Source organism: Otolemur garnettii, unplaced genomic scaffold, assembly GCF_000181295.1.
Source record: "Otolemur garnettii isolate 467f Iridium unplaced genomic scaffold, OtoGar3 scaffold00080, whole genome shotgun sequence".
NCBI classification, from domain to species: Eukaryota; Metazoa; Chordata; class Mammalia; order Primates; family Galagidae; genus Otolemur; species Otolemur garnettii.
Genome location: NW_003852475.1, coordinates 2,440,471 through 2,467,380, shown reverse-complemented (window position 1 = coordinate 2,467,380; position 26,910 = coordinate 2,440,471). Strand labels below are relative to the sequence as shown.

The window sequence follows — 26,910 nt, the reverse complement described above, 5'->3', positions numbered from 1 at the left end:
AACAGAGCAAAAATTTTCTACTAGCTATTTATTTATTTTTTGTATAGCCTATGAGCTAAGAATTATTTTTAACATTCTTAAATGGTAAATAAGAATACTTTATGACATGTGCAAATTATATGAAACTCAGACTTTCACATTTAAAAATAAAATTTTATTTGAATGTAGCCACATCCTGCTGTTTACCAACTGTCTCTGGCTGCTTTCAAGCTGTAACAGTTCAGTGCAACTGAGACACAGAGCCTGGACTATTTACTGGCTGGTCCTTTGAAGACAAAGCCTGCCAGCCACTGTTTCAGAGTGCACAAAGAACAATCAATCAGAAAAAAAGACTCAAAACTGGAACAAAGTTTACTGATTTTACTTACATTCATTTCAACACTGATGCTTAAAAGATCAATACAAATTTAACTTGCAGATGGCCAATAAAAACAGCCTTATTTTCTCTTAGGATCTTACTCAATTTTTTATTTTTCCCTATCAGGAAGTTCCTTAAAACGGTTTTTTTTTTTTTTTTTTTTTGAGACAGAGTCTCACTCTGTTGCCCTGGCTAGAGTGCATGGCATCATCAGCCTGGCTCACAGCAACCTCAGACTCTTGAGCTCAGGCAATCCTCCTTCCTCAGCCTCCTGAGTAGCTGGGACTATAGGTACCCGCCACAATGCCCAGTTAATTTTTCTATTTTTATTCAAGACAGGGTCTGGCTTTTACTGAGGCTGGTCTTGAACTCCTCAGCTCTAGTGATCCTCCCTGAGTGCCTGGATAACAGTGTGAGACACCATCTGGCTTCATTCTTTCGACTTCTATTTCAATTTCAATGTGTGATTCAGGAAAAAGAAAAATCTAGACACCAGACTGGATTTTCCAGGAAGTACACTCATAAACTCTTATTTTCATGTGTTTATTTTTCATATTAGAGATTGCCATAATTTGTCTTGACAAGGAGGAAGACGAAAGAAGGCAGGAAGGCCACAACCAGAAGTGAAACACAAGCTGACTACAGGAAGGACTTTCTTTCTTTCTTTCTTTTTAGAGACAAGAGTCTCATTTTCTCATCCTCAGTAGAGTACCGTGGCGTCACAGCTCACAGCAACCTCCAGCTCACAGGCTTAGGTGATTCTCTTGCCTCAGCCTCCCAAATAGCTGGGACTATAGGCACCCACCACAACACCTGGCTGTTTTTTTGTTGTACTGGCTGGGACCGGGTTTGAACCCACAGTATATGGGGCCAGCACCCTACTCACTAAGCCACAGGGCTGCCCAGGAAGGACTTTCTTATCTGGGATTCTTGTGTGGCCCTTACAGGACACTATTATTGCGTGGCAATGTCTCCAACAACAGGTCATCAGACTGGCAGCCAACAGGTGGACAGAAGTAGGAGTCCACAGTCCAGAGAGAAGCAAGCTAGGTCAATGCTTACTTCCCTTGCTTTCTGAATACTTTGGAATAGTCTTTTCCTTTTCTTAATAAAGCATTTTCATTGCTTAAATTATATTTTGCCCCTTTAAAATAAGATGCATCTCACTTGCCCAGTGATATAAAGGATTGTTGGCTTTTTTTAGTTGCTTAATTTGACTTCTCTATAGATTCTAATTATCAAGCTTTTGTCCAACTGATAATATGCAAATATCTTTTCCCATGCTGATGGTTGTCTCTTTGCTTTGGTTTTCTCCTTAGCTGTACGGAAGGTACTTAGTTTAATTAAGTCCATTTGTTTATTTTTGTTGTTGCAATTGCCACAGGAGTCTTCTTCTTAAGTCTTTCCCTAGGCCGATACCTTCAAGTATTTTTCCCACACTTTCAAGGATTTTTTTACTGTTTCATGCCTTATATTCTGATATGTTATCCATCCTGAATCAACTTTAGTGAGTTTCCCTGAGATATCACCTAACCCCAGTGAGAATGGCCAATATCACATAATCTCATAACTGCAGATGCTGGCATGGATGTAGAGAGAAGGGAAAACTTTTACATTGCTGGTGGGACTGCAAACCAATACACCCTTTTTGGAAGGAAGTATGGAGAATCCTCAAAGAACTCAAACTAGAGCTCACATTTGATCCTGCAATCCCATTACTGGGCACCTACCCAGAAGAAAAAAATCATTTTCTCATAAGGACATTTACACTAGAATGTTTATCGCAGCTCAATTTACAATCACCAAAATGTGGAAACAGCCTAAATGCCCACCAACAACCTGTGGTATATGTATACCATAGAATGGATTAACAAGCTGTGCTATATGTATACCATAGAATACTACTCAGTCATTGAAAAAGATGGAGACTTAACATTCTTTGTATTAACCTGGAGATAGAACACATTTTTCTTAGTAAAGCATCACAAGAATGGAGAAGCATGAATTGAATGTGCTCAATTCTGATAGGAGGACAATTGATGACCTAGTACATAGTGAAGGGTGGGAGAATAGGGGAGCAGAGAAGAGTAAGGGGGGGAGGTCATGGTGTGTGACACATGTCTTGGGGGCGGGACACAATTATAAGAGTGACTTTACCTAACACGTAAGCAGTATAACCTGGTCGTTTGCACCCTCAGTGATTCTCCAACCAAAAAAAAAAAAAAATGGAAAATAAGATGCAAAAGGAATTGGTTGGAGCCCGCCAATCGTTCTCTGGGAAAGCTGGCAGTGTTCAGCTGGCAGGGACCGTGGTGGCAGCTCTGCAAGAAGGTTACTGTGAGAGGAGAGAATCAACACTGACTAGTGGGTTAGTGGGTCCCAGCTCAGCTCCCACCAGAGAACCAGAGCTGGGAGTCAGCAGCACCACTCTGTGACTCAAAGATTACAGCTCTGGTGTGGGCATAGCAGGTGGGAACAGGGCACTCTGGCCAGAAGCTGCCACTTCTCTCACTCATTTGCAATTGACTCTATCAGTCTAATAATTGACCCTTGGTATCTTCAAGGGATTGGTTCTAGGAACCATTGTGGATACCACAATCCATGGATGTTCAAGTCCCTTATATGAAATGGTGATGTGTTTGCCTGTAACTGTTGTGGAGAAAGTTATACTCTACTGCTTTTTATTTATACTATTTTTAATTGTTTCTTCTTCAGAGAACAGGTGGTGTTTTCTCCCCATTCCTGAGATACATTATCCTAGGATAATGTTCTCCAGGTCCATCCAAGTTGCTGTGAAAGACATTCTTTCAATATTTTTAATGCCTGAGTAGGTATTAAAAATTCAATTCAGGGTATGTGTTTTGGAGTGCACACACACCATTTTCTTTATCCATTCATAAATTAGGCACTTAGGTTGATTCCATATCTTTGCAATTGTAAATTGTGCTGCGATAAACATTTACCTGTCTTGTTGAAAATCTTTGCATCTTTGTCCTAAGGGATATTGGTCTGTAGTTTTCTGTTGCATCCTTTTCTGGTTTGGTACCAAGATGATACTGGCTTCACAGAAGGAGTTAGGAAGAAGTGCCTCCTCCTTGATGTTAGTAATTTCTGTAGGATTGGTGCCAGTACTTTGTAGGTCTCGTGAAATTTGGCTGAGAATCTTGGGAAATTTTTTATTACTGCCCCCAAACTCAGCCTTGTTGTTGGTCTGTTTAGGATTTCTATTTCTTCCTGATTCAGGCTTGGGAAGTTGTACATTTTTAGGCCTTTATCATTTCCTCTAGGTTTTCAAGTCTGTGTGCATATAGATTTTCATAGCACTTATAGATATTTTGTATTTCTATGATATCAGTTATAATATTTCCTTTTTCATTTCTGATTGAGCTTATTTGAGTCCTTTATTTCTGGTTAATCTGGTTAGTGGTGATGACTACATTTTTAAGCTGGAGTTTCTTTTTCATTTGAATAATTAAAACAAACTGATAAGTAAAAAATTGCTTGGTGGGGGCCTAACTGCTGAAAGGGAGGACTTTTGTCCAGTGCCTAGATGTAAGGTAGGTAACACTGGGTTCCTTGTGACAAAGGACTGGACTGTTTGGGCTGTCTCTCAGAAACTCAAAATTCTACTTCATTTTGCTTGAGGCTTTGACTTGGGCTTTGAATGTTTATTTTCTAGCACATCTAGGTTAGATTTATAAACCAGAGGAAAGAGACTGGTCAATGACATGGAAGTTTAACATTATAGCTTTCCTTCTCCAGTCACCTTCCACATCTGTGTGCTATGGAATTGTGCCACTAATATTTATGTCATCTCTTTAATGTCTTCTGTGTCTGGAGTATCAGGAGCAGATTAATGACTTGAAAAGATATTGCCCAGATGCCCAAAGCAGCTGGCCTGCTTAATAGGGTCTGCAGCAGCAATGCCAATTGACTCCAGGAACATTCTTCGCTCTCATCCTGTGAAAGGGATGCTCACCAGCTCTTCATCAGGCAATATTTCTAATGGTGTTTGATGAACAACATGGCATGTCTCAGACTATTTTCATCTTTCTTGTATGTCTTCAATGTTCAACAAAGACCTCATAGGAAGCAAAACAGGTATGAGTTTTGCCATACTCAGTAGAACACTACTTGCACGTAGGTATTTAAAAAAATGTTCAGTTGAATTTCCTCCATCCCCATGTAAATTAGACGGAACTTATAAATATTTTTCTAAGATCAACAGGTCTCAAAGGTTTACTCCTAAATGATCAGATGATAACACTACATTCCATGAAACACAGATCATTAACCAAGATGAATAAAGAACCCTGACAACTTCTAATTTTTAAAGGGACAGGAAATTGGCAAGATATTTTCCAGAGGATCTCATTGGCCTTTTGATGGCATCTTAGCTTCCTTACACCACAAAGACTGTAGGGCTAAAGCACTTACAGACTTTCTCCCTGCTAATGCTACCAAGGTGGTCGATTTATCAAAGAAAGGCAGATAAACCCCCTCCTGAGATGGTGTCTTTACATCTAACAAGAATTAAATGCTAATCAACAGCAACCATTTTAATAACAAAATTGACCTTTTTAATTAATCTAAACACTACCAATTAGACTATTTTTTCACCCAAATAACCCTCCTTATTGGTAAAGAAATGAGTGGAGGGCAGCCTGTGCTGCAGTAGTTTCTTTTGCACATTTATCAGATGTTTGCCATTCACAAAAGGTCAGGAAACGGCAGCTCTATTTTTGTGAAGATTAAGAAAAAAACCCAAACAGGAATAACTTGATGCAAAAGCTAGACTGCAATCCTAGCCCACACCAAGTTTTTAATTTTGCTTTTTTAATATTCATGTACACTATTAAATTTTTTAAAAGGGCCTTTAAATTTATTCACCTTAAAAATTTTCTTTTTAAAGGAAACTTTTGAAGACCACAAATAAAAGCCAGTATCAGCTGCAATAAATTCTAGATAACCAGCAAAAGCATACAACCCTTCTTAAAAAGTATTATTAAATTCAAAATAGATGCTTTTGCTTGCTAAAGGTTGAGACTCACAGCTACTCTCAATGTACACACCCCTATCATGAAATTAATTTATGATTAATAACAGCCTAAGAATACAGGGAGTGGGGAGAGAAAGGGGAGGGGGAAATGGGTGGAGGAAGGGGGATTGGAGGGATCACTTCTGGGTTTATCTTACAAGGGTACAAGTGAATCTTTCTAAGAGTAGAATATGAACGTTTTAACACAATAACTAAGAAAATGACATGAAGGCTATGTTAACCAGTTTGATGGAAATGTTTCAAATTGTATGTGAAAACACCACACTGTACCCCAGAATTGCATTAATGTACATAGTTACCATTCAATAAAAAAAAGATAAAAAAGAAAATTCATGTAAGTATTAAAAGAACTGTGCTCGCTTCAGCAGCACATATACTAAAATTGGAATGATACAGAGAAGATTAGCATGGCCCCTGTGCAAGGATGACATGCAAATTCATCATGGAGAAGAACCAATATGTTTATGGTTCCTCTTTTAATGGTACACATGAATCTTTCTAAATGAAGAATATTAATGTCTTAACACAATAACTAAGAAAATGACATGAAGGCCACTTTGATGAAAATATTTCAAATTGTATATAAAAATAACACACTGTACCCCATGACAGTATCAGTGTATGCAGTTATGATCTAATAAAAAATAAATAAATATCCCCACAACAAAAAATAAAAATAAAGAACTATAGGAAATACAGTAGCATCAAACTGAACTCTTTCTTGAAAAGGCTGAAATCAAAAAATTAATAAATCTTATTATACAAGTCAATGTTCTTTAGTGCCATACTTGAGAACTATGTAAAATTACTTTCAAAATTAAATTGCAGTCCCAAATCCACACCCCAGAAAACACTGGGCCATCCTACTCACTAATGAAGGCTGCACAGAATACACACACACTGTAGCCACACCAATCACAGGCTCTTCTTAAGTGCAAGACCCCAGTATTCAGACAACATATTCCCAGATTTCCCTCCCAAGAGTGGTGAGAATACTGATGAGGGAAAAGGTAAGAGCAATGAATCATCCTCTCAAACCTACAGAACTCAAGAAATGACACTGTCCATATTTTGTCAAAATTGTTATTTGATTAAACACATGAGATGGTGTAGGCGTGCTGGGAGAGGAATGCTAAGTATTAGGGAAGATAAAAAGGAGGTTGGACACTCATTTTCTATTCCTAAGAAATCAATGAAAATAATGAATAGCCTAGCAAGCAGAAAATCATGGAGAAGAATCGGAATTTCAATTAGAGATGACACACTCCATACAGCTCAAAAGATACTATTTGATAAGCTTTTTCTATCTGCAACCAAGCAACTGTACAGAAACAAAAACAAAGTGTAAGGACATAAGAAAGGACAGCGCATAGCACTTACTGGTAATGAACCCACGACGGTCCAAGAGTTTTCTTGAATTGAGCAAGTCCCACAATATCAATATAAATGAGCTCAACGATCCTGTCTCCTACAGTTGGGCAGCCAGATCGGTTTCCTACAACCTTTTTCATGATTCTAGAGAAAGGACAGGAGGGAGGGGAAAGAGAAGAAATCCTTTAGGTCAAGGTAATAAACTCGATATCTTTGACAAGCAAATATCACGCGCCCCCCCCCCCAAATCCTTATTAGAGATGATAGCATGGCCCTTCCAAATCTGCTACCTGTACCAATTGTTCCCATTCATTAAAGCCAACCAAGGGCCCTGATTCTGACACTTGCACAAGCAAACGGTGGCATATAAACACAACCTTCGAAATCAAGAAGATTTGGGTCTGAGTCCCTCTCCACTCTGTAGCAGCTATGAGACTTTAGACAAATTACTTAAACTTCTCTGAATTGTTCTTTGCACATCCTCCAGCAATGAAGGATCGGATATGAAGATGATGATACCAACTTCTCAGGGATTCTTCAGGTAGTCCAATGAGCTATTGAATAAAGATGGCTAATGTAGACCAGATACAGAATGACTAGATATTCTGGCCCCTGGGCTTGATCTTATACCCTTGCTGACCCTTTTTTCCCTAATTTTTTTTACCCTTTAGCCACTACAGTACTTTTTATATTCTCTTGTACTGTTCCCTGACTTTTTTCTCTTATCTAAAACTTTTCCTAATTCAGCTGTATTACAGAGTACTGCACCCTGGTTCTCTTCTCCAGCACCTTTTCCCCCATCCACAGATCCACCCAGACATACAAAGGCATCCTTGCACCCAGTGACACGGACTTGACTGGCACACCAGCTTCACATGTAGGGACGACAGACTGCTAACCACACTGCATTCACTCAGGCCTCAGTCACCACTGGTGCTTCTTATCCCAACCCCACTCACACCCTTTATCAAATTTCATAATATCATACTTTCAAACATCAAATATCAAATTTCAAACATCATACTTCCGAGGACAAGAGTCATGACAGGACTCTGCCCTACAGCCCTGTTAAGCCACCAAGTCAGCTACTCTTGCTCTACTCCTCCAGATTTCTGAAAGATCAAGGTTCTGCCTAACCAATTTCCTTCCAAGAGGTAAATACTTTCATCTTTGTATGCCACATGTCATCCACCCCAACTATTTCACTCTGCCATTGTAGAATGAAGGCAGCCTTAGACGATATGTAAACAACGGGCACAGGTACATTCCCATGAAACTTGATTTACAAAAACAGGCCCAGGGCTGAAGCCATGGTTTGCTGACTCCTGGTCCGACCTACATGCAGTGATTCCCAAACGTGTTTATACCCTGATAATACTTGGGAGTCATCACAAAATCTTTATGGTTGCCTACCTCCTACCCACAAAGGCTATGATTTAATTATCCTGGGATTATGATATGTGCTTTTGGGATTTTAAAAGATCCCAAAACTTTTTAAATAAAGTGAAAAGATGCCCAGATTGTTTTAATGTTCAGGTCTATGAGGAGACTGCTTCTCTGTTGCCTCTAAAATTACCTTCTATAATAAGACACCTCTCGCCCTGAGCCCCAGTGTGCAGGAAGACCACCATAAGAAGTCCTCCTTTAACACTGTCAGGTTCTCAGAAACTGGAACCTCAAGAGAAATGACATATAGTCAGTCCTTGAGGAATGTCATCTCTTGCAACAACGTTTCATTTCAATGTTGATGGAAAAAAATCAGTTTCATCCTATGTTGCTTCACTTAACATCCCCGTTTCCAAGAACCCACCAATGACCTGAAGTGAGGGCTGACTGAACAGACCTTCTTCACACCAACTGAGTCTCTGCCAGATAAATCCCCACAATGCCTTTCCTGACCTCCCCAGCCAAGCCCTGGTACTTCCCTTTGTTCACCTTCCCACTCATTCATTCCCTTGTTCATTCAATAGTTGCAGGAGCACCCACTATGTACTCAGCATACCTAAGGGCTAAATTCCCAGTGGCGAACTATTTTCAGGTTTCTGCGTGTGTTTACATTCTGTGCTTACATTCTAGCATCTACATCTCAATCAGCATGCACAGAAGTATAATTAACATAATTATTGCAATATTAGTTGTAATTATCAAGAGTGTCAGTTTTTTGAACACACACTGGTCACCTCAGTAGTTCCCACATCAAAACACAGCCCACAAGAAAGCACTGAGTGACTGCCAAGTGTGGACATGCAGCCACTTCAGAGGTCATATGTCCAGTGGGTTTTAAAGCAAGCAGGAGGCATGAAAGGGACAGATGTGGAGACAAAGGGTTCAGAAGACCTGAGGTTCATCTAGCATAGAAAAGAGTAAGTACCATGGTGAAGGTCATGGGTTTAAGATCAGATGGAGACAGGCCTAAATCCTGGCTCTCCTACATGCTACCCCTGAAACCCTGAACAACTTATTTTTGGCTTAAACCTCAGTTTCCTCATTTTAAAATGAGGAGAACAATAGCAGCTACTTCCCTATGCTAAGGACTAAGTAAAACATGTAAGAGCTGAGTAATACCTGGTATATAGTAAGAAATCAACAAAGGTTAGCTGTTAGTAGTCATTATCAGTATTATGGTTGTCATAATTGTTGATACTATCATAATTGAAGCCTTTATTAAAGCATCTGGCATATGGAAATCATTAACCAATGGCAGCTCATATTATCTTACTGATCTAATTGCTTTCATTTCAACACATTGCCACCAGCCAAGTGGGGACCTCAGTCCTAATATTTGGACCTCTCTGGGTGTCAGTGTCTTAGACGATCAAGTAGGAGCAGCATAGAACATATATTTACACTCTTCCCATCTCTAGAATGTTCCTTCAAGTTATTTCTTCTGGATGAAATTGGCACATTGCAACACGACAACTTGACTATTGGGTAGAAAGTCTCCATGGGCAGTTATCCAAAAAGAGCAAAGGGGGTCAAAGCTTAGCCAGCTGTGCCAATCTAAAAGGGATTAAGAGAGGGCCAGCGCTAGATGCAAATTTCAGTGAAAGAGAAAACCCAGGTAGAGTCGGAGTTGAAAGTTGGCTAACTGAAAAAAGGATTGGGTCAGGGCTTTCAGGAAACTCAGTCTATCCAAATTAAATTCTAAACAGGAACCTTCTGCTCTGTTTTAAGATTTGGAGAGTTTAAAGGGGTATGGTATGAATTTCAGCAAGAAAGGGAATTAGGAAAGTCAATAATGTTTTCTGCTGCAGATGTTGGAAGCACCTGTAATAGCAAAGAATAAGCTCCTTAGTTTGAATTTTCTGGCATTCATTTATGAAGCCTCTGGAGCCTGCAGCTACAATGAAAACATATTATCCTTTTCACAGTGTATGTATTTAGCTCCTGAAAATAATCTTCTTATCTCCTGTTTAGTGAATTATCACTTTCATTTTCCTCCACAAAAAATTACACACTAATAGAGGGCTTTAAGAGTTTACAATTTCTTTTTTTGTATTCTGATTTTAAAATTGAAAAGTAATCTCCTTACTCCTTGAGCTCAGCCAGTGAAGCTGAAATCCTAATGTCATGGCCCAGTAAGTACAGAGATGTAATTAAATCACTCCACTGAACTAATTCACCGAGAGGGCCACCACTGAAAGCTGTCTCTGCAATCTTAAATCCAGATTCCTTGGTCAGGAGTCCCAGGTGAACGAGGACCTGGAAAACAAAGCACAGACATATGCTGATCCACAGCAAATCAAGTACAAACATCATAGTAATGCACTAGCCGAGAATCAACCAACCACGGAGCCAGGCTTACACAGCCGAACACAGTCTCAACGTGGGGACGCCATTTTTCTAGAAGACAGAAAGAAGAAAATCTTTCATTGTTGTATAGAGAAATAAAATCACTATGGTCCTTGGTCTGGCTATGAACATGAGGTATGGATAATCCTACTTCTAAAAAGCAGAGTTTATTTGTAGAATCAGAATTTTAAAAACATAAGCCAGACCAATTTACAAAAGTCTTTTAACAATACTAGGTTTTTATCCACAGCTGGAATATTTTTAACCCTTTCCCATGGAGTGTTTTGAACACATAGAAATACAAACATGACAATATAGTCAATGTCACTGTATTTATCATGTAGCTTCAACAATTAATCCATAAAAAAATCTCATTTAATCTATACCTCTCACTTTCTCCCAATCTCTCTAGAGCAATGGTTCTCAACCTTTTTAATGCCATGACCCTCTAATACACGTTGTGGTGTCTTTCAACCATAAAATTATTTTTGTTGCTACTTCATAATTGTAATTTTGCTACTATTATGAATCGTAATGTAAATATCTTATATGCAAGGATCTATTTAGGTGACCACTGTGAAAGGGTCGCTCGACCCCAAAAGGGTCACAACCCACAGGTTGAGAACTACTGCTGTAGATTAACTTGAAGCAAATTCTGGATGATATATCTTTTCATCTATAAATATTTCAGTATGTCTCACTAAAAGAAACAAACCTTCCTTTAAAAAATATAAGCCTAACATCATTATCCCTAAGATACTAATTCCTTAATGTTATCTTATAACCAGTTAGTATGTACCCTTCCTCAACTGTTGTTTTTATTTTTATTTTTTAGGTGCAGTAGTGTGATTAAAGGGTCAGTAGGCATATATTATAATTACCTCATATATCTACTGGCCTCTTTGGACCTATGTAGATCCCCACCAGCCTATTTTGGGGGAAGGTATACTATAATTCATTTATGAAAGAAATAAGATTTTATTTCCAACAGAGTTTTTCACACTCTTGATTTTACTGATTGTAATACCAAGGTATTTTATGACTCATCTGTCCCTTCATTATGGCACATTAGTAATTAGCTCTACAGACAGGATCAAACTCAGATTTGATTCTTTTTTTTTTTTTCTTTTTAGCAGTACTACTAGGTGGTGCTGTGTACCTTCTATGGGTGAGAATAGTGTCCAGGTGTCTTTGTTCTAGGATGTTAGCAACCACTGATGATCCCTAACTACAACCATTACTCCATTAATGGTAGAATTATATCATTCATTTTTTTCATGTATCAGCTGGAATATAAAGAGTAACTACCCCTCATCAATTGTTGAGTCACCCTGAGGTGACCCTAAGGCAGGCACAAAAGGACGCTGGCAAACAGTTGATTCTTTCTATTTATCAGGTTTCAGAGTAACAAATTTGTTCTTTAGCATATTCTAATGATAATCCATGAGGTTTGTTTTTAAGTTTATCATTATAAAATCATGGATGTAAGCATATTTTTTGTGTTGCAATAAATTTTGGCTATTACCCTTACTGATTATCAAATTGTCCCACCCTGGCCAGATACAATCCTAGTGGTCATGGATGACTTTTCTGTCCATGGGCAAATGTACTGGAAAAGATGTGATGTTCTAGGCTCCACATGGTCACCTCCTGTCTCAGAAGGCATTTTTCCAAGAACGTCTTATACCACCTAGTGGAAATTTCATTAGAGAACAAAGTCTGGGGCTTAAGGGATTCCAGTTTATTACTATCTATAGGCCTTTTCAGTGGCCCTAGTGAGGGAATTTATTTTTCCTCGCAGATAAAACAAATCCTGAGTTCATACTGGTACTTCTAATTCAAGCTCAGGATTGTAGTATTTTTTATGTAACACTACCAATCTTACACCTGTCAGTTCCTCTGTTCCACACTGTAAATCCCTCTTCTCCAAGACACTAACATAAGTACTCATTTGCTTTATCCTAATATTCACAGTGGATTCAGAATGAGTATTATCGATACCACCACATATGACATGATTAAAAACTGTTTTAAGATTTTTTGAGTTCTTTGTGTCCTTGGTGATATCCCATCAGAAAGTTCAACTTACTATGTTGCAAAGTCACTAAGAATAGTTCTTTTCTGTGTGCTTATCATCAAAACTGGATGGATATGTAGTCAGATTGTTGTATTTTCCTCCTGACTTTTAAGTGTGGCTTTTTTTTATAATTAAATTTTGTTTAAAAGTTATGTAAAATGATTCCAGTGGTAAACCTACAATGTCAGATATATTCAGGGAAGTCTAGTTTCCATACCTGTTGCCGCCATGATAATCCTTTCTCCAATGCAATCTTATTTTTTCTTTTTTCTTTTTTTTAGACAGAGCCTCAAGCTATCCCCTTGGGTAGAGTGCCATGGCATCACAGCTCATAGCAACCTCCAACTCCTGGGCTCAAGTGAGTCTCCTGCCTCAGCCTCCCAAGTAGCTGGGACTACAGGCGCCCACCACAACGCCCGGCCGTTTTTTTTTGGTTGCAGGCATCATTGTTGTTTGGCGGGCCCGGGCTGGGGATTCGAACCCGCCACCTTAGGTGTATGTAGCTGGCACCTTAGCCGCTTGAGCCACAGGCGCCGAGCCAATCTTATTTTTTCTTATGGTGGTAAAACATACCTAATATAAAATAGCACTGCGACATGTACAGTTCAGTGGCACTAAGTACCTTCATCTTGTGCAATCATCGCCATCTATCACCTTTTAACTTTATGGTGTGTTCCCATTTGTAGTACGAAGCATACATATATTTAACACATCTATGTATATATGTATCTATATGTAGAAACAGATAAGTTATAAATTTTGTCTTTTAAGAAAAATAATGTACACTATGTTGCATCTGACATTTTTTATACCTTTCAATATATTCTGAAACTCCATAGGATTATGCAGACATTTTTCTTTCTTTCTACAGAAAATGTCTGTAAGCATTTTCCCACCTGCAGCACCTTGCCACCTGCTCTTCCTTATACTGCTATTTGGTGCCAAATGTTTGATCTTGTGTTACAATCTCAAGGGATCTAAGCAAAACTCATCTATCAAACTGTGAGTTAGTCTTTTAAGTGTATTTATAGTTTCTTTTTCGAATATATCAAATTAGTTTGATTAGGAATGCCAAACTCATGTTTAAGTTCTGTTTAGATACAGGAAATTAGAACAGTTATTTTAAAGTTGTTCCATCTAATCTATAGTAAATAGGGTACAAGATCTTCTAAACCTAGGAGTATCCCTTTCCAAGCATCCCCTTATAAACTTGAAATGCACTGTCTCAAATTTAATAAAATGTCCTAAAATATAAGCAGAAACACTAAGTCAACAGAGCACAATGATATTCACTAGCTGCCCAGACCCTAATGTCAAAAATATAAAATTGTCACCATGATGTAACAGGAAGCTCTCAAAGGCTGGATTTGGGTTAAAAAAAAAACGGAGGCAAGTTTTCCCATACTCTGAGACAGTCAGTTCAAAGAAAAAAATCTCACCGGCAGATATTCTGGTTGGCTTCACCCAACAAACTTATGCCAATTCTTACTAAGTAAAAGCATCGTAATTGGGGAAGGAAAAACCCAAAAACAGCTGTACGAGAGACTGAGCAGATTCACCCTGAGGGAATATCATTCCACACATGACATTTCTCTTAGTCTTGTTTCCAAGCAATATCAAATTTTAAAAGAAAACTGGCATCTAAGTGAACTGAATTAATAAGAAACTCACTTTCTTCTGCTTTCTCTTTTCAAGATTCTGCTTTTCTGCCAGGGACTTGATTGCTTGGATCCACGCATCAGCCATTCGCCGGATCCGCAGTCTCATCCACCGGAATTCTTCATGCTTTTTCATCATACTGTAGAGAATATTAAAATCCGTACGAATTTCCGCCTAGCAACAGAAATTTAATAAAATGAATAAAAGATAAAACGTCAGAGAGCATAATGGCTTTCAGGATGTGACATTTGAAAACTTGAAAGGGACAGTCAATTAAATCGAGGGCTTCAGAAGTGGGTCTCATCTACGACACAGCTTTGACTTTAGGTCTCAGGACTGCAAATTGAAGCAAAGGCCCAGACAGCTGATCTGTTGTAAGGGACATCATTAAAAAATTAGAAATTGAGAAAAGTGGTAGGGTGCAAAAAGACCTAAGCTAGGTTAAAATGCAGTTTGTACAATGAGAATGCTTGATGTACCTTGAAATTCTCTGCACCCAAGTTTACTGCGCCATTCGGATCCACTGCAGAACAGCAGGCTCCTGAGAGAACTAGAGTCATTTCTTAACAGACTACCCGATGTTGTGTAGGTTGCCAAAGAGCCTCTTTTTGTCCACAGAATAAGGAAATAAATGCTCATTTTCTAGTTTTATCTCAGTTCAAAAAAAAAAATCATTATTTTTTAAGAAATTTCAAAGCCAGGAATACAATTTTTCTACCATAACTGAATACAATTTAAATTTCAGACCAGAATAATTTAAAAGCCAGGAAGAATATTTTTCCTTTATAATAGAACTGGATACAACCAATGATTAGAATAACAGAGAAACATGATAATAACCAGTGTTTATTTCACAGAACATCTCTAATAAGCGGAAACCATCTTGCACCAGTCATCATAGCTCCTTCTAAACACCTATTTCCCTTTCTGGACTCAATTTTCCAAGATTCCCAGGTAGCAAAGGGTAGCCCTCGGGCCAGTCCTCCCCACCCATAGCCCTGCCACTTCATTTACATGCCATCTATGACCTTTATGGTGACGGAACTGAGTCCTTTCAATAGAGGCCATACAGCCTGCAAAGATGAAAATACTTACTGTCTGGACTCTTACTGGGAAAGTTTGATGAACCCTGGTCTGAAGAATAAAAACTTAAGCCTTTCCCGTCTCATCTTCCACCCAATCATCCCATGCCCCAGGGCCACGGCTGACTGAACCAGGCACGCTTTTTTTCCTCAAGTCACCAAGCCTTCATTTTCCCAAGGTTACTTCGACCTTGTTTGAACTCACTTATTTTAAATTCAATTCCAAAGTAATCTTCTCTATGCAATCTACCCTGACCCCCGCAGGCTGAGACTGTCTCTTCCTCATTAATTCCCAGGGTCCTTGTGATGGGCCTGGTCATTATTTACAACCCTCACCCTCATCAGCTCATTCCCAGCCTCCACATCTCACACCAGATCTGATTCCTATCATTTTGGTTAGAAACCCTCGGAGAATTGCTTGATAAATATGATACTGGCTGACTGACTTGTTCACCTAAACTTCCATAAGACAAGTGACAAATTCTTCTATTGTAGAAAACAGCTGGCATTTCTGGAAGATACCACGTATATCACTTGGCATCTGATTTAAATACACAAATTTAGGAAGAGTTTTCCAAAAATCACTTACCAATGAATTATGATCAGCTTCTTCATAGGGATTTTTTGCTCTCCAAGGTAAATGAGGACACCAGTTTTCAACCTGAAAAACATAAATCAGTGACGCTAAGTATGCTGGTTCATCTATAAATTAAGTTATATATGTACAAAGCACTGAGAACAGTTCCTGGCATACAACAAGCACTGTATTAATGCAGGTTTTTATTACTAGCCAAATTTCCCTGCTTTGAGCCAGCAATCCAGACCCGAGAGCCCTCTCAGATGTAACAATAGCCAGGGAAGGTCAGAAGGAACACATGATCATACTTCTGCCCTTCAGAGTACTTTTCAGGGATTAATTCCTTAACCATTTAACCCTCACACCTCTACACTAGAGGGAAAGGTAGGCTGATGGCAGAAAGGTAAAAGACTTGAACACTGCCACTGGGGAATGAGAAATAAAGGTGTCTCGGTGACTATTTGGCAAATGGACAGGAATGATTCTATGGCATATCTGGAAAGGAAATTGGATGGCATCTGAGCCACAGAGCACAATCATTTACCCCAGAATTAGGAATAAGCTAGTGATCATTTTAGACTAATTGGTCAAGACTTCTCTCATTGTCTGACTATTCACATTATGCTAGCTCAGTAAATAAGGTAGTAAAACCTATTGGAGAAAGATGAAAGGAAAAGGTAAAAAAATACCCCTTGGTGATCTTATGAGTGCTATTTTGGAAGATAGATTGTTTCGTCAAAGCACAAGGGTTTAGTGGAATAGAGAAAGAGAAGGGAAAAAAGAACCAGATTTTACAGAAATTATTTCAACAAAGGTTACTAAAGACTGCTAGACAAACTAATCATTTCTACTAAAGAAAAAAATGAAAACTATATTAAGTAATATTGATGTCTGGTCTCTGTCAAACAAGGTATAAAATTTGAAAAAGAACATTATTACCCATTTATTAACATATGTATATAATGAGATTACTAATGATGGCTACTAAACAGGCACTAAAAATAATTTATGAGCAGGTGGATTTATAAAATTTAACAGAGCAGGAAGGTGGGGGCATCTTTGGAGGGGTCACTGAGATGGCAGGGCTGCACGTGGGACCACAGATAGCCTCATGGATCAGCCATCAGAGAAGACAATTTGCCCTCCAGGTCTGGGTGAGTTTTCAAAGGACTATGTCAGCTTCACTAATCTAGACATTACTCCTAATGCAAAGTGATTTTGCTGTGACCAAAAATAATTGGTCTAATGTGCATAAAGCCATCTACCACTGCAAAGGATCCCAAAGCAGCAAGCAGAGGGCAGCAAAGCTTGGGTAGGGCAAAGTTCTTAGACGAGTTCTTAGTCTCTCTTCTTGTGGAGTAAAATTAGACTTCACCATATTTGTGAATGATCTCAGAGACTCAAAAGGACTCCCCATAAGGAAAGCTGGAATGATTTTTCCTCATTAAAAAAAGAAAATGTCATGCCTTGGTGGCCCATGGCCTGATTACTAGGACCTTACAGCAACATAACCATGAAAGGCAATTTCTGGAGCTCCACAATGACAAAAATGAGGGAAAATAGCAGGAAAAAGAACCTTCAAGTGGATGAAACTTCTGCTGATCTCAGCAATATCAAGCCCATCTGTACCTCGTATTCTTAGGCCAGACTGAATGACTTCAGGCCAATTAAATTTGTGTAAATGGACTCAACAAAACACACTTATAAAGCATATTTCTAACATGAAAGCTTCAAATAGATTGCAGGCTTTCTCATAAGACCTTTAACCCCACCTAACATCCCCCCAAAGGATAAGGATAGGCAAACAGGGCACAGAATTGAAACACACCTCACACTACATAATAACCAAATTTACATGGTCACCCATCAGGATGAAAAATTTCCCTGTGCAGGGCATGAGGAGGAAAGACGTAACAAGAAGAAAACCAACGAAAAGGGCTCGGTGCCTGTAGCACAGTGGTTACGGCGCAAGCCACATGTGCTGAGGGTGGCAGGTTTGAACCCACCCCAGGTCAGCAAAACAATGACAACTGCAACAACAAAAAATAAATAGCCAGGCATTGTGGCGGGCGCCTGTAGCCTCAGCTACTTGGGAGGCGAAGGCAAGAGAATCGCTTAGGCCCAAGAGTTTGAGGTCACTGTACCGAGGGCGACATAGTGAGACTCTGTCTCCAAAAAAAAAAGAAAGACAGAAAATCAACTAAAAGGAGAGAGTTTTGTGAGACCACATAGTGACAAAGGAAGAGTTTATTCCCTCCTCATGTCTCTGTCACATGAAGCATCTTCTAAGATTCACTCTGATGAGAACATAGTCTTACGTGATTTTCTAAAATATGACTTCTGTACAGAATCCTCAAGAATATAATTCCTTTGGAAACTGATCATTTATCTGACATTTTCTTACTCTAAATCAGCAGCTACTACTTTGCAAGACTCTGAGGGCATCCCCGCCAGTATGGAAAACAGAGTCAGTCCAATTTAGCTCTTCATGAGGAATTTCACCTTTCAACATGCACTTGTGATAGTGAAAAAATCAATTATGAACATCTTAACGCAGAACGGGAGGTAAGTTTTTAGGTTGTTTTTATACGGAGTGATAGGATAACCGGTTAACAGAATGATTAAATTATACATAAGCCAATTACTCCATGGGGAGAGGAGAAAAACAAAACAAAGCATTTCTTTCTTTCTAAACCTCAGAGGATTACCAGGACTGGAAGAAAGCCAGCACTGGCAATGACTCCAAGTACTGAAACAAACAGCTCTCAAATGAGCAACATTTTCCTAAATAAGAGCACCATTAATAACATTCGGGGGAAAATCTTGCTCAAGGTTAATAACTCAACCTCCTAATCCCTAAATTTTGTTTTCTGTTTGATCTGTCTGGGGCCCTTTAACAAGCTTAACCCACCAGTTTAGCATCCTCTCCATAAAGCCAGACCCCAGGGAGAGCCCACTACCTCCCCTGAAACAGCTGTTTCAAATTACTCTAGACAGCTCTTCCTCTGGCTCGCAGAATCCTAGTGTCCCCACACCTGCCTGACCTCCTTTCACTCACTGCCTTGGGCACACTCTCCCAACTGTGGCCCCTGGTGCTCTCACCTTGGGATAGGATTTTGTATTTCTCCTTAGACCAGTGGTTCTCAACCTTCCTAATGCCATGACCCTTTAATACATTTCCTCATGTTGTGGTGACCCCCAACCATAAAATTGTTTTTGTTGCTACTTCATAACTGTAATTTTGCTACTGTTGTGAGTTGTAATGTACATATCTAATATGCAGGATGTATTTTGACAACACCTGTGAAGGGTCATTCAACCCTCAAAGGGGTCACAACCCACAGGCTGAGAACCACTGCACTAGACCCTCCTCCCACTGTCTACCCCCATCTTTGCCCAACTCTTACTCCTGGCCAAGCCCTGCATCCAGCCTTCTGCCAGGGAAGGAATTATATATTCTTGAAAGTAGCCCATAACTCACCACAGTCAGTCTAAGAATTGACAACAGTCTGAGCTCATGGCAACAGGCATGCAACAATCGATCCAAGAGCAGAATCCTTACTCTAATAGCCTTCAATTTAAAGGCAAAACTCCTTCAACATGAGCTAATCTCTTTAGTGTGCTAGCGTCAGGCCACAAAATGAAGAGGCAGCAAAAACAGACCAGCTGGGCTAGAACTTCGGGGGCATCAATGGCTCTTTATTTCCATGTAAAAGGCTTTACACATTTGTATCTCCCTGTTCAATTTTCGTGAAGAAACATGAAACATAACTATTTAGTTTTTGACGTCCTTCATGATTAAAATTTCTTTGGACTATAAAGGTTTTGCAGGTTAGTTATTGTTAAGCATTGCTAAGCAATTGTTAATGCATTGTTAAGCATTGTCAACAAAAGCATTCTCTGAGTCCCTGAAAGTATGTCAGACTTATTTTAAGGTCCATAGGATAGACGATTAATTATATTTAAGGAAAAGAAATTACTGGTAGATATATATACAGCTTAAGTTGGAGCTTAAAGGAGGAAAGAGCAAGTAATAAAATTATTGCAAAAACTAGGAAGAGATTCAGCGTAGAAATACATGTATTACAGGTAGGTATAATATAGCAAAACTCCATGGTAATGTTCTGTTCATTTAAAAGAACGATTATTCTGCTCTGGCTGCTTCTGTGATTATTGTCAAGTGTTTTGTTCTAGGGAATCACTGACAAGGATTTCATGCTGTATTTATGGTAAGTGCAATCAAAAATTAAATGGGAAACTGCACCAAAGTGAGGTTATCATGGGATGACGGCATTATGGATGCTTTTGATTTTTTTTTTTTGCTAATCTGCATATTATAATTCTTTTGTGATGAACATTAAGAGAACTTTTAAAGGAGTTACATTATATGTATAAGCATACAACCATTTACTGAAGGCTTAAAACATGTAAGAATCTCTTCTTAATAAAAAGATTACATCATAGCATTTAATCCCCCTGGGTATTAACATGGGCAGTGTACTATCAACATGTTACCATAGTATGAAATCAAGGCTTAGTGGGCATTTGCTGACATAACCACTCTCGTGAGTGGCGGAGCTGGGTGACAACTGAGATCTGTTGTTTCCTTTTAACAGGGAAATGTTAGAGCCAGCTTAAGGCCAAGTTTAGTGAGGGACAAGAGAGCTGTCTGGTAGGGAAAGAGGACTGAATCTGGGGTCAGCCAAAATGGATTCCATGCCCAACTCTGCCGATAACTAAGCATGTAATCTTCAATCACTTGGCCTTCATGTTTCCTCATCTATAAAATGAGAGGGTTAGTTTGGGTGACCCTCTTAATCCATTATCCTGTAAGATTTGAGAGGGAGAATTTGATATCATCCCGTTAGCCTAGTTGGATGATACATCAAATGACTGTAGTTGAGTATACACCCATTCATCTGACACACGATTCTAGCGCGTGCACACATACTAGACTGATGACATCTCAAATGAAGATACTTCTTACATGTCAACCCCTGTCTACTTTACTTTCTAATGTTTCAAAAGGAAATGTAAATGGTAAAGGCCGTCTGCTCATGTGAGTGGTAGGTGGTCCAGCTACCTAGATTTGTCCCCTGCACCAGACGCCTATGTTGGCCCAACTGCTTATTTGAATGACTGCATATGAGGACTGAGTGGGGAAGACGAAGGATAAAAACAAAGGCTGCAACACTACTGGGGGTAAGCCTTTTGCACATATTATCTTGTTTGGTCTCCCCATCATCTTTTGGGAAAGGCTGATTATCACACCAAATGAAGACACTGAGGCACAGACTGGCCACAGCTAAGAACTGAAACATTGGCTGTCCTGCCCCACAGCCCAGGGTGCAGGTGGGGGGTAGCTTAAAACTCGAACACCAAACTTTTGGTTCCTGGAGTCCCATAAGCAGAGCCTATTCTTCAATATTTGAGTATTATTGCTTAAATCTTTCATGTAAAACCCTTTAAAGTGATTTATTATGCTCCTACTGGGTAGCAATACCATAAGGTTAATAAAAATAATAATTCCTGGCTTCTAACTCTTGCCCCTACCATTTGTTCTGTGTAGCAAGAGTAATGATTTTAAAGCCTAAAATCACATTTGACACATACTCAAACCCTGCGATGGCTTCTCACTATACTCAGATTAAAACCTAGAATTAGTACTAAGATTCTACACACTCTAACCTCAACCCTCACACTGTTTGTCTCATTCATTCAGATCCATGTAAATGAACCTCCTTGTAAGTCCAAAAACATGCCAGTAAGTTAGCTGGGCATTGTGGCAGGTGCCTCTCGTCCCAGCTATTCGGGAGGTTGAGGCAGGAGCACCGCTTGAACCCCCGAGTCTGAAGTTGCTGGAGCTAGGCTAATGCCACTACACCTAGCCTAGGAGACAAAGCAAGAACTTGTCTTTTAAAAATGAGTGAATACATAAATTGATAAATAAATTTAGAACTATATTTGCTTTCTTTTTGGGGGGGGAGGGGGGTGCCGGGACCAACGTTCACCAGCTGCCCAGATACCAAAAAATTATGCTTCTGAAATTTCTTGATGTTATTTCCGCATGAAGAGCAGTTGAGTTGCCCCACGTGTGCCACTCATGACAGGAGCCCTTTTTCTCTATTTGCTTTTGATAAATGAAAAAAACGCTAAGCACATTCTTATGTCAGGAGGGTTGCCAGATTTAGACAAAAAAAGAAAAAGGATGGCCAGCTAAATTTTAACCTCAGATAAACAATTTTTTTTAGTATATCTGATACAAGCGTTTGTTACATACTTATTAAAAAAATTCATTGTTTACTTGAAATTCGGATTTCATGGGTTGTCCTGCCCATTACCTAGTAATTCTGCCTCAGACACCTGCCACTACTCTTCTTTCCACCTGAAACACTCTTCCTTGCAGTCAGCTCTTTGCCTCCGTCCTCTACTTCATCCACACTGACCTCAATTCTTCCTGAGACCAGTCACCACGCATGGCAATTACTTTATGCACTGACTTTCTGTGTACCATTTGGTGTCCTCACTGAATATAAGCACCCGTCTGTATGGGTCTTTACTTGATCTCCAGCCCTGAGAACAGCAGCCAGTACATAGTACATATTCAGTCAACATTTGCTGGGTAGTGAATGAAAAACCAAACACATGATTTGAGCACTAAAGATACTCATGATAACAATACTCTTTTTGGCTTTACATGGTGCTGTCCTATTTCCATTTTATTAGAACCTTTCGACAATATTCGGAGATACGAAAGCAGGCTTTATCTTGACCTCAGTGAGAAAAAACCAGATGAAAACTTGGAGGAAAGCTCAAAGCCACACAGGCAAGTTGTGGGATCCAGAGAGGCAACCAGGCTGTATGTGCTTCTGATGACACTGTCCTGCTGCCCCTACCAAGGCAGACTGGAGCTCTGGGAACACCAAGCATGAAACTGACTAGTGCAAGGGAGAGCTAGGGCTGCAGTGAGCCACGAGTCTGCTTAGGACATTAGGGAAGGGACAGAATTTAAGGAGGTGCTGCAGTAAGTTTCAACGCTCCACAAAACTAATGATGACACAGTTTCAGAAATCCATCCACAATTGCTATAGGACAGCGGTTCTCAACCTATGGGTCACAACCCGTTTGTAACAATGAAAATACACTGAGGCATTAGGAAGGTTGAGAAGCACTGCTATAGGACGAGAAAAGTCAATTTCCCCTTCCATGTCAGAGGCCACAATCAAATCCCTGTAGAGTCAACCACATAGATAACGAACAGAGATGCTTCTTACAGCAACTCTCACTGCACACTGGGAAAAACGGTCCTGTTAACCCATACCCACACCCAGGGCACTTTGATGGCCAAAGCCGCCCAGTTTTAGGACACAATCAGGTCCCAGAGATCAAGGATGTCGCTCTTGACTTTAATGTGCAATTTTGCCTGAAGCATAGCTCCAGTGAGTAAAAATGGGCCTAAAAGATGGGCACAAAAGCTACTCCTAATATAACTGGCTCACTCCATTCTAATACGTGGTAGGCTGATCTGATCCCTTATACTCTTAATAGAAATGATATTAGAGAGCTTTACAATAGTCTCCCCTTATCCGTGGCTTTGCTTTCTGCAGTTTCAGTTACCTTGCAATCAGCTGAAGAACAAAACTATTAAGTGGAAAATTCCAGAAATAGTTCTTAAGTTATAAACGGCAGACTATTCTGGGTAGTGTGGTGAAATCTCTGACCATCCTGCCCTGTCCCACCCAGCAGGTGAATCATCCCTTTGTGCAGGGGATCCAAGGACTCGCCCTGCCCATTAGTCCTTAGAGTAGCCTTCCAGGTTATCGGAAAGACACCCAGTGTTTCAGTGCTTATGTTCAGATAACCCTTATTTTACTTAATAATGGCCCCAATGTGCAAGGGCAATGATATTGGCAGTTCAGATACACCAAGGAGAAGCCACATGCCTGTGAAGGAGAGAAAACATTGTGTATGCAAGGCTCAGTATGACTTCAGTTTCTGGCATCCACTGGGGGTCCTGATCCATATCCCCTGTGCGTGAGGGATACTACTGTATATTACATTTGTTAATAAGTGCTCAAATATGCCCTGGCTTCTGTCTCAACTTGAATGTTTTAGCAGATTCTAAAGTTACAGATTTTGCAAGGATAGTTTTTCAAGGTTAGAAAGGTGATGGCTGGGAGAAGTTACCTATTCAGAAAAAAAAAGCTATCCCTATTTCAGAAAATGTTTCAGATAGAATCATTCAATACATACATATGCCAGGCACCACTGTGTGTGAAAACAAAAATCTCTCTGGAGAGGACTTTCGTGCTATTAACCTTGCATCTTGGAAGTCAATGGTCTCCCCGGGGCCTTTATACTTGGTGTTTTGTTTGTTTGTTTGTTTTGAGACAGTCTCACTCTGTTGCCCAGGGTAGAGCACCATGGCATGGAATCATCGCTTACAGTAACCTCACTCTTGGGCTGAAGAGATCCTCTTGCCTCAACCTCCAGAGTAGCTAGGGGTATATATACACCCTCTACAACGTCTGGCTAGTTTTTCTATTTTTAGCGGAGCCGGGGGTCTCCCTCTGCTTGGGCTGGTCTCAAACTCCTGGGCTCAAGCAATCTACCTGCCTTAGCCTCCCAGAGTGCTAGGATTACAGGTGTGAGCCACTGTGCCCAGCTTCCACTTTCTCTAAAAACACCTCTGTCTGATGTGTCATCTCCTTCAAACCCCTTCAACCACCACTCCCTCACCTTCTCAGAAGGACCTATCCTGACAGCACTCTGCCTAAAACTGATGTCATCATTTCTCTAGCACTCCCCCCTCTTTCCTGTATGGTATGTAGTACAAGATTTTTTTTTTTAACTTTTTTGATGTTTCTGGCTATCTCTTATCACAACACATAACCCTATGAGGAACGTGGCATCACCATTAAATCTCCAGCACCCAGAAAAATGAACAGCAATGAATGCCCGAGCACCCAGACTTTGGCCCCTCAGCATTATTTTCCACTGAGAGGAACTGGGAATCCTTAGGTAAAGGGCTGTTTCCAGGTCAAGGTCAGGAATTTTATAAAATGAACTGAGAGGATCTGGTCATACCAGAGAGCAAGAGAACTATTAAAAACTAGCAGGTTCATGTCAAAAGGACTCAGCAGGCAGTACCAATAGGTTCTCTAGGTTCTCACTGGCCAATCCAGGGATAATTTGAGAATCACCAAGAAAATAACTGCAATAGATCAAACGTATCAAATATGCTTCAATCAATGACTTCATAATGATAATAAAAATCACAAAGCAGTAGGTCACTAACAGATGATGCTAGGAAACCAACTGGGAAATGAGGAGTTATTTGTCTTCATTAAAATACTCCTAAAGTACTAAAAAGGAACTCCTAAAGAATTAAAGAATCAATGAACCTAGGTGTTGAGCATCAACACCAGCTAACATTACGAAAAGAAGCCGCCAGGCGCTGTGTGCCTCCTGACAGAAGTTACTAATGCCGTCATCCAGGATGTATCTTGAAAATATACCAAGCCTTCCTCTCATCAAGCCTCAGCTCTTCCCATCAATTTACAGGAAATATAAGGGGAAGTGAACTAGGTTAAACAACAAACAACACAGGATGTAATCGTCAAAATTCAAAGTCAGATATCTCCTCTCAGACGAATGTAATTTCTTCAACAAAACACTGCAAGGGAGAAATAAAAGGCAGAAGGGAACTTAAGAGATTTAAGACACATCAATAGCTGCAATTTATGATCCTTCAGTGAAACCCAGTTCAAATAAATAAACGTTATTATGAGACAAACTAGAAATCATCAATACTGATCTGATATTAATAATTACATTAATTTTCAGGTGGGAAATAATAGTAACAATGGATAATTCTTATATTTTTATAAAGTCTCCGTTAAACATGTATATTGAAACATTTATAGATGATACAATATTTGAAATTTGTTTCAAAATAACAAAGCAGAGGGCTGAGAGTATCGATGATATGAGACTGGCTGTGAATTGACAACTGTTGAAATCTGGCTCACGGGTACAGAGGGATTCGTTATGTTCTTCTCTTTTATAGTACATGTTTGAAATTTTCCATATTAAAAAGTATAAAGTACAACAATTTAAAAATTCTCTGGGGCGCATAATAGAAGCGCTTACAAAAGAAATAGGAGGTGACTACACTGAAGCCCCATCTTGCTACATGTATTCTAAGGAACAAAGAGCTATTGGTTCGGAGTCTGGCAAGTCTTGCCTTTTCTCCTCATTTTGCAGGGCAGAGGCCAGAATAAGTCTAAATATAAATAGCACAGTATCTGAAATTCACAGAGAAACAGGAAGCATCACTAAGAAGAACTTCAGAGAGGGGAGAGAATTGAGAGATCAGTGAGGTTGACTGACAAATACCATTCTGTAAGCTCAGGACTATTTCAAAAAAATCTTTTTTCTAAGGATGTCTTAGAATCCAAGTAATAAGCATGACAAATACAAATAGATGAAAAAGATACCAATGTAGGGTGAACACAAAAAGTGAAAAGAACATGGTCATAAATCTCTGCCACCTCCTTTGCTGCCCCAAAATATTATCTTTGTGAAAAGGGAATTTCCTATTTCACATAGCTAAATAGTTAAAAGATGGGTTTTGGTATTCTCAGGCAACTGTCTTAGTGATATTTTTAAAGTACGCCCTGACCCAACCCCAAATGTTATCTTTTTGCATTCAGGTTCTCTGCTGCAATCAAAACAGTCAATTCTTTATCGCTGCCCACTTTGACAAATTAGTCTGTGCAACACCATTTCCAAGTTATCTTTAGCAGCCAACAAAGCTCATAAATCCAAATTGTAGCACTGGTTAGGATTTCATTTCATGCTCGCATTCACAAACATTTAAGCTTTCAACCTTTCCTGTTGGGCATTAATCTTGGCATTAATCAAGGGATTAAG

At 39.5% G+C, this 26,910-nt stretch overlaps 1 protein-coding gene and 2 non-coding genes across 4 annotated transcripts in view; 1 reads left to right on the top strand and 2 right to left on the bottom strand.

Annotated features, from left to right (window-relative positions):
* Positions 1-26,910, bottom strand: part of MGAT5 (mannosyl (alpha-1,6-)-glycoprotein beta-1,6-N-acetyl-glucosaminyltransferase) — a 342,867-nt gene that overhangs the window by 104,702 nt on the left and 211,255 nt on the right. For both annotated transcript variants that reach the window (XM_023515849.1, XM_012807954.2), the window contains 4 exons: positions 15,988-16,059; positions 14,329-14,490; positions 10,321-10,490; positions 6,798-6,932 (listed from right to left, as the gene is read on the bottom strand). In XM_023515849.1, the coding sequence (XP_023371617.1) occupies positions 6,798-6,932; positions 10,321-10,490; positions 14,329-14,490; positions 15,988-16,059 (539 nt within the window). The remainder of the gene's footprint in view (positions 1-6,797; positions 6,933-10,320; positions 10,491-14,328; positions 14,491-15,987; positions 16,060-26,910) is intronic.
* Positions 5,770-5,880, top strand: LOC111726800. The gene has a single exon (XR_002774495.1). It is a non-coding gene; the product is annotated as a U6 spliceosomal RNA (small nuclear RNA).
* Positions 21,963-22,096, bottom strand: LOC111726796. Its single transcript, XR_002774492.1, has one exon. It is a non-coding gene; the product is annotated as a U11 spliceosomal RNA (small nuclear RNA).